This window comes from Aethalodelphis obliquidens, unplaced genomic scaffold (assembly GCF_003676395.1).
Source record: "Aethalodelphis obliquidens isolate GAN/ISIS:26980383/991018 unplaced genomic scaffold, ASM367639v1 scaffold87, whole genome shotgun sequence".
NCBI lineage: Eukaryota > Metazoa > Chordata > Mammalia > Artiodactyla > Delphinidae > Aethalodelphis > Aethalodelphis obliquidens.
This window is the reverse complement of record NW_020838031.1, coordinates 1,233,319-1,244,271: the sequence shown is the minus strand read 5'-3', so window position 1 is coordinate 1,244,271 and position 10,953 is coordinate 1,233,319. Positions and strand designations below refer to the sequence as shown.

General features: G+C 50.4%; 1 protein-coding gene across 2 annotated transcripts; it reads left to right on the top strand.

The window, feature by feature from the left end:
* Positions 1–1,172: 1,172 nt before the first annotated feature.
* Positions 1,173–3,031, top strand: ACTA1 (actin alpha 1, skeletal muscle). Of its 2 annotated transcripts, none has more exons than XM_027094145.1 (6): positions 1,173–1,307; positions 1,413–1,737; positions 1,821–1,982; positions 2,075–2,266; positions 2,353–2,534; positions 2,636–3,031. In XM_027094145.1, exons 1-6 carry the CDS (start codon positions 1,179–1,181, stop codon positions 2,777–2,779), a joined length of 1,134 nt encoding a protein of 377 aa, XP_026949946.1. In that variant the 5' UTR covers positions 1,173–1,178; the 3' UTR covers positions 2,780–3,031. The 2 variants fall into 2 exon arrangements, with proteins under 2 accessions (XP_026949946.1, XP_026949947.1); XM_027094146.1 differs by having other exon boundaries at positions 1,179–1,307; positions 1,542–1,737.
* Positions 3,032–10,953: the final 7,922 nt, after the last annotated feature.

Below are 10,953 nucleotides of genomic sequence, written 5' to 3'. Positions count from 1 at the left end.
GGCGGCGGCGGACAGGTGCAGCCCGGGGCGCAGGCGCGCTGGCGCACGCCGCGCACGCGGTGACCCTCGCCGCACCCCAGGCCCTCCGCCGGGCAGCTGCGCGGGGTCGGGAGGGGCCGACCAGCGGGGAGACGCTCCATATACGGCCCGGCCCGCGTTACCTGGGCTCGGGCCAGGCCGCTCCTTCTTTGGTCAGCGCGGGGGACCCGGGCGGGGACCCAGGCCGCGAACCGGCCGGGGGAGGGGGCTCTAGTGCCCGACACCCAAATATGGCTCGAGAAGGGAAGCGACATTCCTGCGGGGCGGCGCGGGGGGAGCGCCCGAGGGCTATATAAAACCTGAGCTGGGAGACGAGCGGCCACCGCAGCGCCCCAGCCGGAGAGCAGCAGGTGTAGCCACCCGCCGAGGTAGGCGGGTTCGGGGTGGGGATAGGGGGACGGGGCACCACCGCAGGGAGTCCGGAGAACTCCGGGTAGGGCCCAGCCGACTCACTATATCAGTCCCAGCCCTGCGTCCTCAGTGCTGCGCCTCCGACGCCAGAGCCACGTGCGCTTTAAAGAAGAAACAGGAAACCTTCGTCCTTTGGAAACTTCTCCAAATTTATGCCCAGCCCCTTCGGGCTGCTCTCCCTGACACTTAGTTTTGCTCTAGTCGTCCTCAGGGCAGTTCCGTCCCAACCGAGCCAAAGGACAGCAAGGGCCACTACTCCCCGGGTTCGCCGTCAGGCCCAAGGGCGCCTCGGTTGTGAGTCTGGTGTGTCGTGGGGGTCCGGAATAGACCATTCGTCCCCGGGTGGAGCGCCCAAGCCCTTCCCACGGCGTCTCCTTTCACCCTCACAGTCGCCCAGCGGGCAGGGTTCGCGGACCTTGACCCCCTAGGTGAGACCCCGGAGGTGTGGAGAGGGCGGCGCCTGCAGCCAAGGAAGAGAACCCTCGGGGACAGTGTGCCCTGGGTTCCCGGATGGAGAAAAGCTCCGTGTGGTCTCCCCCCAGTGCAGGGCCCGGCAGCGAAGCTCGGCCCGAGTGGCATTAATTTCTTCCCCTTCGGGACCGCGCCGGGCTGGGGGCTGGGGGTGTCCATAGGCCCCGGGGGAGGGAGGGCGCTCGGGATGGCGGGGCCTTCCACCTGACACGCCGAGCGTCTCCACGGCCTTCCCGACCTTGCAGAAACCAGACACCATGTGTGACGAAGACGAGACCACCGCCCTCGTGTGCGACAATGGCTCCGGCCTGGTGAAAGCCGGCTTCGCCGGCGACGACGCCCCTAGGGCCGTGTTCCCATCCATCGTGGGCCGCCCTCGCCACCAGGTCAGGCTGCCAGTCCGCGGAGGGAGCCGGGCCGGGTCCCCGCTCAGCCCAGCCCCGCGCCACCCGGAGCCGCGGTAACGAGCTCGTGGTGTCCCCGCTCCGCAGGGCGTCATGGTGGGCATGGGGCAGAAAGACTCCTACGTGGGCGACGAGGCGCAGAGCAAGAGGGGTATCCTGACCCTCAAGTACCCCATCGAGCACGGCATCATCACCAACTGGGACGACATGGAGAAGATCTGGCACCACACCTTCTACAATGAGCTCCGCGTGGCCCCCGAGGAGCACCCCACCCTGCTCACCGAGGCCCCCCTCAACCCCAAGGCCAACCGCGAGAAGATGACCCAGATCATGTTTGAGACCTTCAACGTGCCGGCCATGTACGTGGCCATCCAGGCCGTGTTGTCCCTCTACGCCTCCGGCCGTACCACCGGTGAGTGCCCGGGAGCCGCCCCACCCCCTTCCCGAGCGCCGGGCACTGAGCCGCCGCTCACCGCCCGCCCCACCCCCGCGCAGGCATCGTGCTGGACTCGGGCGACGGCGTCACCCACAACGTGCCCATCTATGAGGGCTACGCGCTGCCTCACGCCATCATGCGCCTGGACCTGGCCGGCCGCGACCTCACCGACTACCTGATGAAGATCCTCACCGAGCGCGGCTACTCTTTCGTGACCACAGGTGCGCTGCTTCCCGGGCAGGCGGGCAGGCGGGCGGCCCGCGGGTCCCCGGGCCCCGCGCTGAGGGCTCCTCTCCCGCCCCGCCCCCCGCAGCCGAGCGCGAGATCGTGCGCGACATCAAGGAGAAGCTGTGCTACGTGGCCCTGGACTTCGAGAACGAGATGGCCACGGCCGCCTCCTCCTCCTCCCTGGAGAAGAGCTACGAGCTGCCCGACGGCCAGGTCATCACCATCGGCAACGAGCGTTTCCGCTGCCCGGAGACGCTCTTCCAGCCCTCGTTCATCGGTGAGCCCCGAGCGCCCGCCCCCCGGCCCCCGCCCGCCCCCGGGGCCCCTCGCCCGCCCGCTCACGCTCCTCCCCGTGGCCCCCAGGCATGGAGTCGGCGGGCATCCACGAGACCACCTACAACAGCATCATGAAGTGCGACATCGACATCAGGAAGGACCTGTACGCCAACAACGTCATGTCGGGCGGCACCACCATGTACCCGGGCATCGCCGACCGCATGCAGAAGGAGATCACCGCGCTGGCCCCCAGCACCATGAAGATCAAGGTGGGCGGCCCCCCCCCCCCCCCGCCCCGCTTCCCCGGCCCGCGAGGGGCTCCGGGCCACGGCCGCGTCCCTGACGGACTGTCACTGTCACTGTCTTGCAGATCATCGCCCCGCCCGAGCGCAAGTACTCCGTGTGGATCGGCGGCTCCATCCTGGCCTCGCTGTCCACCTTCCAGCAGATGTGGATCACCAAGCAGGAGTACGACGAGGCCGGCCCCTCCATCGTCCACCGCAAATGCTTCTAGACGCCTCTCCGACAGCCGCGACTTCTCCCCAGGACGACGAATCCGCTTGCGGCGCAGGCGGCTGACCTCGAGCCACCGCGCGGCAACTGCCCTCCAACCACCTGCGCTGCTGCCGCCGCAAACCGACACTGTTTATAACGTGTACATACATTAACTTATTTACCTCATTTTGTTATTTGTAAAACGAAGGCCTGTGGAAGGAAATGGAAAACTTGAAGCATTAAACTCAGCCGTTCTGTTATGCTGCGTAAAGTTGTCTGTTGTGTTTATTTGCGGGGGCGGGGAGCGGCCGGGGTCGGGGAGGAAGAGGGACCCCATCTTCCTCCATCACTTTGCACAATACTCCGAATGAGTGCACGCCTTTCAAGACCGTAAGTTAAGTCTTCCCCTGCTCACGGCTCTCCCCTCTGGCTCAGATCCATTCCCCAGACTGGCAGGCGCGCCGGGGCCCGACTTGACCTTCGGGCGTGTCCGGCTCTGCACTGCGCTCGGGTCGGCGGCGGCGCTGGGGCCGCGCGCGGGTGGCCAGGGGACGCCGCAGGCAGGGCGCTGACCGTGGTGCTGGGCCCAGGGGCCGCCCCGCAGCGCGCACTTACGCTCCGCCCGCGGCGGGCGTGGCCTTACAGAATCCGGGTTCCCTCCGGAATCTGCGATCTAACTGAAAGGGCTGTGTTCATTTGTAAGGGAAGATCCCCACTTCTCTTCCCGATTGGGAAGTCCTTTGCTTCGTACCAGGTGATGGTGGCATAAAGAAGCGCCCTTTCCAGGGTGGGGCGGGGGAGGAGCGGCGCTCAGAGGTGGGAGGAGGGCGAGGAAGGACCAAGTGAACGCTCCGAAAGAAGACCGGCGCATCCTAGGCGGGGAAGGGCACTGGGGGCCGGCCAACAAGGAAATGCCTGCAGGGAAGGGAGCCCAGATGGTGCTGAAGAAGAGGTCAGCAAGAGAGAAGACGCAACCCCACTCCACTCCCGCAGTGTCTGAAAGGCACAAAACGTAGTAACAGTTTGCATTTCTATGAGCGAACACTGCATCTACATATTTTAAAGTAGCCCAGTGTTTCCCAGTCAAGACTTTCGGGAAAAGTGGTCCCTAAATGAAATAGATTCTGACTCAAAGAAGGTAATACACTCATTCAGAAATAAGTTTATAAGTAGAATTAACAACATAGCTGTGTTATATGCCACTGTGCCATATGTTTATTCCCTCCTGTTATGGCCTATTGAGAAGCTTCCGAAATCATTGAAGCCTGCAAGGCAGGAATACTGCCAAACCCAGATATGAAGAGAATCACCATTCAGTAGAACTTAAGGTTTTAATAAAACAAGTATATGATACCAAATCCGCTGAAAACCATGCATTTATCCACCTAGGATGGATAAAGGTTAGAAACGAGCTAGGGCTTCCCTGGTGGCGCAGTGGTTGAGAGTTTGCCTGCCGATGCGGGGGACGCGGGTTCGTGTCCGGGTCCGGGAAGATCCCACATGCTGCGGAGCGGCTGGGCCCGTGAGCCATGGCCGCTGAGCCTGCGCTCCGCAACGGGAGAGGCCACAGCAGTGAGAAGTCTGCGTACTGGGAAAAGGGCTAAATTCTAGCCTTCCAGAGATACCCAGGTTTTATGGATAATAGTACCTTGACACAGGCATATCTGAGCAAACAACACACACACAGCCTGAATAATTCGTATAGCCAACAGCTGGGAAAACACGTCAGAATTACATGAGTCAGCTAACCAGCACGTTAAATCTTTTTTAACCAGGACCCCAGGTCTCTTAATTAGGATTTAAGTAAGATATTTAAGGAGGTAATGACCCATTTCTCCTGTGGTCATAATCATCAAATGCCCGAGAGAAGTTTTCCATATAATCTGTAGCATTTCCTTCTGTCCCACCTTTGACGTTGTTCTACTGAAAACATGTGCAAAAATTAGGAATTGTGTGTTTTTACTGGAAGTGTGCCAGATGACCTTTTCTTTTCTGGTTCTTCTCTAAAAGGAAACAAGCATCACACATTTCATTGGTGTTCTGTATCTTTCCTGCTCTCCTAGTAGGCTGTGATTATAGGTATTTGGTAAATTGTGTTACCTATATTAGGCCTGAAAGAAGATATTTGGTTGCTATAGTAAAGAATTATATATATATATAACATATATATTATATATTATGTATATATAATAATGTATAATTATATGCATATATAATTAATGTATAATTATATGTATATATAATTATATACATTTTTATATAATTATATATAATTTTACGTGTATATATAAAATATATATAAACACACACACACACAGTATATGGAGTGTATATAGTGTGTATAGGGATATACACATGTTTGTGCTGGGTGAGGAGAGCACTCAGCAGCTCTAAGTGTGTTTGCAGTATGAAGAAGCGAGAAGCTCCTGTGTGACAGCAGTGTACTTGGCACTAGAGGGAATAATGTTACGGCTAATTTCCCACTGAAAAGCCATCTCAGAGAATCAATTTTTGGAGCTGTGAGAGAATTGAACACAACAAAAACAATTTCCCCAGCAATCACTTATGGTGTGTTTCCTTAGACCTGGTAGGTCTTATCAGGGATCTCACTGCAGTTATTTCATTCTCTCAAAAGCTCATTAAATAGCCGTAATTTTTTTTCGCACCAAATCTATATTGCTAGTGCCCAGTTGAAGGAAGAAGGGACAAAGAAGAAAATGGGAAGAGAGGATGTGTCAGGATTAAAAAGAAGGATAAGGCTGAGTGGGAAAAATAAAAGGGTCTGGAATTGGGGTACAGCCTAGGTTTTATCATTTAAACCTTTGGCAGTTAGCATTAGACCATGGAATACCGGAGTACCTCCCAGCTGTTTAGTCCCCTGAACTGCCACCCTAGATTTGGCAGAACCCTAAGGGGTTAATGAAATATTTTATTGCCCATCTACTATGTGCCAGGGGTACGGAGAAGGCTAAGGTGTGGTCCCATCCTGGGAGTTCACTGTCATGACCCCCGCCATCACCAGGCACTTATGCCTTGACTCCGATCGCCGCAAAGCCTGTTGGAGGAGCTGCCTGGGATATCGGATGCTGTGGGTATCTGGCTGCTTTGCACTCGCCACCACCAGGCCGGCTTCCCTCCCGCACAGCATTGTTTTCTGATGAGGCTGGATGGTTCCAGAAATAGATTCTTACAGGGAAACATCCATCATTGTGCTGGAGAAGGCCTGCCCACCCCTGGCCTTGGGGACACAGACTACTGCTGCCTCTCACCTGGCAGTGCCTCTGCCCTGAGAACAGGAGTCAGAATGGGCTCAGGCCACAGACCAGCCCTGCCCCTGAGGGCACTCATGTGGCCAGGCCACCTGCCTGCCTTCCTCCCTTTCCTTCTTGCCTCATTTCTGTCGCTGACATTTCCTCTCTGCCCCACACTGTCCTTGGAAGTCACCCTCTTTTGCACTGTTGCTATGTCACAGTCCTTTTGGGGAGTTCCCACAAGCTGATGCGCTGTGTCTGACCTCAGCTCAGAGAGAAGCCGAGAAGACCTGGTGTGATGGCGTGCTGGTGAGGTGGGCAGCATGGCGGGTCCCACGTCCGGGTCCACCTGCGTCCTTGTCACCCACAGCCAGAGACACTCCCCCCAGCAGGCCATGGGCTGCACCTTCCAGAAGGGGCACGGATGGCAAAGGCAGCTGGAGGTTAGCTGACGTGAATGAGGAATGGGGGCCCCTCATTAAGGGTGGCCCTTTCACTGGGTGCAGGAGCCCTGAGCCTTCTGATTGACCCTGCTCCTGCTTGTCAGTTTCTTAATGGCTTATCCTGATGGAATGGAGCGGGACCCTAAGGGGTCTTCATAGAACAGAAACACCCTCCTCTATGTCCTCTGCCTGCCTCTTGTCTGTAGAAAAACTTTAGCCAATGAATAAATTTATTCAGAGAAGTGAGAAAATGCAGAAGCAAAGAAAAGCAGTCAAACAAAAATAATAATAATTTAGTCATTAAACAAAGTCAAGGATTTTAGTTCCTCCTCAAGGGTTATAGATAATATTCTGAGCCATATCCTGTGAGCTACCTTGTAGACATTGAAACTCCCACCAGGTGGAAGAAGTTAACTACATGATGACCAGACTGTAGCCATGACATAAGCTGCCGCAACTCCCAGAACTGGCCTCAAAGAAAGGGGAACAAACCGACCCTGGAACTGAAGGCTCACTGTACGGAAAACAATCAGGCTGATGCTGCTCAGACCACCAATGACCAGTTTCAAGACGACGGTCAGAGCTGGCTGTGCTGTTGCTGCATGCAGCCCCCTTCCCTCTGCCCATTCACCCCTGAAACTCCCCTTTAAAAGCTCTTGCCCTCTGATTGGCAGGGGAGAATTGGCCTTTGGACATGAGCCCGCCTTCTCCCCAGGTTGCCAGCCTCCAGAATAAAGCAAACTTTCCTTTCTACCAACACTTACCTCTCAAATATTAGCTTTCGAGTGATGAGCAGCCGGACCTGAGTTCAGTAGCACTGATGCTGAACAGTTTCTGGGGGTGGTGATTGGGTGAAAGACTCAAATGTGCAAAGGTGATGTTGGCGGTTCTCAGAGCTGTCCATAGAATCAGGATTGCCTTTCCTGTGACAGTCATTGGGGTTTCCTAAACCTTATCACCACGTGGAGAGCTCTGGTCACTGGAGATGGACTCGGGAGTAGAAGTCTCTCTACGTCATGGACCAAGGGTGGCCGTAGCACCCCTGGATCCTTGTTCACCCCATCTTTCCTAGTTTCCTTCATGGGACCTGTATTAAGTTCCTGTAACAGATTACCACAGACTGGGTGGCTTAAAACAACAGGAATTATTTTTTTCCACAGTTCTGGGGTCTAGAACTCCAAAATAAAGGCAGGATTGTCGTCACTTGAGGCCTCTCTCCTTGGCTTGCAGATGCCATCTTGTCCCTGTGTCTGCACGTCCTCTTCCCTCTCTTCATGTCTGTGCCCAAATTCCTCCTTATAGGACACCAGTCATGTTGGATTAAGGCCCACCCTAAAGGCTTTGTTCTAATTACTCCTGTAAAGGCCCTGTCTCCAAATACAGTCACATTCTGAGGTCCTGGGAGTTAGGACTTCAACATATGAATTTGGGTTGGTGGTGACACAATTCAGCCCACAATAGGGACAACAATTTAACCCACTATAGTAACTAAAAGGCCACTAGTAACAATTCATTTTAATGGTCCATTTTAATAGCCCATTCATTTTAATAGTCCATGGACTATTAAAATGTTAATGTTTGTTTGACTGCTTTTCTCTTACGTTATGTCTCTTATGTGTCTTATGTTATATGAAGAACTTTCACATACATTAGCTCATTTTATCTTAGAAGGTAGCTAGGATAGGGATTATTACTCTACTTTCATAAATGATGACAGTGAGGCCTCAAGACTGAGTGACTTGCCTAAGTTTATAAACTTAGTTTATAAATTAGTAAAAGTGGCAGAGGAAAGACTTTAACTTGTAACTCTTGACTCTAGTCTTTTATTTTCAATTTTGATGTACACTTATATTTTATATACATTTCTTGTAAACAGCATAAGGCTGAATAGTTTTCCCAGCCTGACAATTTTGTCTTTTAATTGAGACACTTTGTCCGTTTATATTCAATGTGATTACTGGCATATTTGGGTTTAAATCTATCATTTTATTTTGTACTATTAGTCCAGCCTGTTCAAAGTCTAAAATTTCAATATTTTTACTTTCCTTGGACAACACGAGACCCTTGAGGACTTCTAATTCATCCATTTATTTTCATCCTGACTCATCACATATTTTCATTCTATCTTTATAAACCCTTACATATTATTATTTATCATACATCAGTCATGGTTTTAACCTCCTCAAAATACTGTAATTGTCTTATAGAGCTCAGATTTTCTTGTATATTAATAATTTTCTCTGCTCATTTCTTCTTCCCTATGGGTACCTTCCAAGGGAGATTATTCCCTTACACCTGAAGCACAGTCTTTAGAATTTCCTTTTGTGATGGTGTGTTGGTTGCAAAATCTTTCAGTTTTTGTTTGCTTATGTGCTTATTTCTCCCTCATTCTTGAAAGACACTTTTTTCTCATAAAGAATTCCTGGATAACAGTTATTTCTTTTGGCATATTGAAGATGGCATTTCTCTGCCCTCTAAGTGCTATTGTCGCTGTTGAAAAGTCAGCAGTCTAGTCCTTCTTTGAGGAAATCTGCATTTCCATTTCCCCACATTTCAGCTTAGAATTTTTTTTTCTTTTTGTCTTTGATATTCTTAGAGAAAATCTTAGAGAAAATATTGTTTCTCTATGTCATACCTAATTGTAGGTTTCTTTTTACTTATCTCGTTTGGGATTTACAAGCTTTTGAATATGTGGATTGCTGTCTTTCAACAGGTTTGGGACATTACCAGCCCTTGTTTCTTCCAACGTTGCCTTCAATCCTATTTTTTCTCTCACCTCATTCTGAGGAATTGACAAATTGGGCTTCACCAAGTTTAAAATAGTTGCTCATCAAAGAACACCACTAATAAAATGAACAATCAGGCCACATACTGAGAGAAAATATTTGCAAAACGTGTACCTGACAAAGGGTTGGTAGCCAGCCTATATAAAAATAACCTATAGGGCTTCCCTGGTGGCGCAGTGGTTGAGAGTCCTCCTGCCGATGCAGGGGACACGGGTTCATGCCCCGGTCCGGGAAGATCCCATATGCTGTGGAGCGGCTGGGCCCGTGAGCCATGGCCGCTGAGCCTGCACGTCCGGAGCCTGTGCTCCACAATGGGAGAGGCCACAACAGTGAGAGGCCCGCGTACAGCAAAAAAAAAAAAAAACAAAAAACCTATAAAATCCAATAACAGACAAAAATGCAATAAAATGGGCAAAATATTTTGAACAGACACTTCACAAAAGAATATATAAATGGCCAATAAAATAAGCATACAATCATACTCAATGTAATCAATGGCTGTTGTCAAAAACAAAAAAACAGAACAAAATAACAAGTATTGGCAAGAGTACGGAGAAACCAGAACGCTTGTGCGTTGCTGGTGAGAATGTAAAATGGTATAGCCGCTATGGAAAAATGTTATAGCAATTCCTAAAAAATAGAATTACCATATGATGTGGCAATTCTACTTCTGAGTATATACCCCAAAGAAATAAAAGCAGGGACTCAAAGAGGTATTTGCACACCCGTGTTCATAGCAGGATTATCCCAATAGGCAAAAGGTGGAAGCAGCCCAAGTGTCCATTAATGGAGGAATAGATAAAATGTGGTGTATATGTACAATGGAATATTATTCACTCTTAAAAAGGAAGGAGATTCTGACCCATGCTACAACATGGATGAGTCTGAAGATGTTATATTAAGTGAAATAAGCCAGTCACAAAGGGACAAATACTGTATGATTCCACATATATGAGGTACTCAGAGGAGTCAGATTCATAGTGAAAAAGTAGAAGGGTGATTGTCAGGGGCTGGGGGGAGGCGGGAATGGGGAGTTAGCTTTTAATGGGAACTGAATTTCAGTTTGGGGGGATGAAAAGTTTCTGTGGATGGATGGTGGTGATGGTTGCACAACAATGTAAATATACATAATGCAATAGAACTGTAGACTTACAGATGTTTAAAATGCTAAATTTAATGTTATGGTTTTTTTTTTACCACAATCGAAGAAAAAGACAAGCACATGAAAAAGTGCTCAAAGTTTCTAGTCATCCGATAGATGCAAAATAAAAGAACAATCTTATACTATTATATACCCACTATTATGGCTAAAATTAAAAAGATTGACACCAAATATTGGCAAGTATGTGGAGCAACTGGAACTTTCATACTCTGAGTGGGAATGTAAAATGGTGCAACCACTTCGGAAAACATTTGGAAGTTTCCTATAAAACTAAACATACACCTGCTCTAACGCCTGATAATTTTAATCCTAGGAATTTACCCACTAAGATTAAAGACATAGTCACAAAAGGACTTATACAAGAATTGTGATAGCAGCTTTATTGATAATAGTAAAAACTGGAAACAGGTCAGGTGTCCATCAACAGAAAAATGGATAAACAAACTGTGTACAGCTGTATAATGGAATACAATTCAGCAATAAAGAGGAACAGACTGCAAATGCACATACAACATAATGGATCTCAAAAATACCGAGTGAAAAAAATTTAC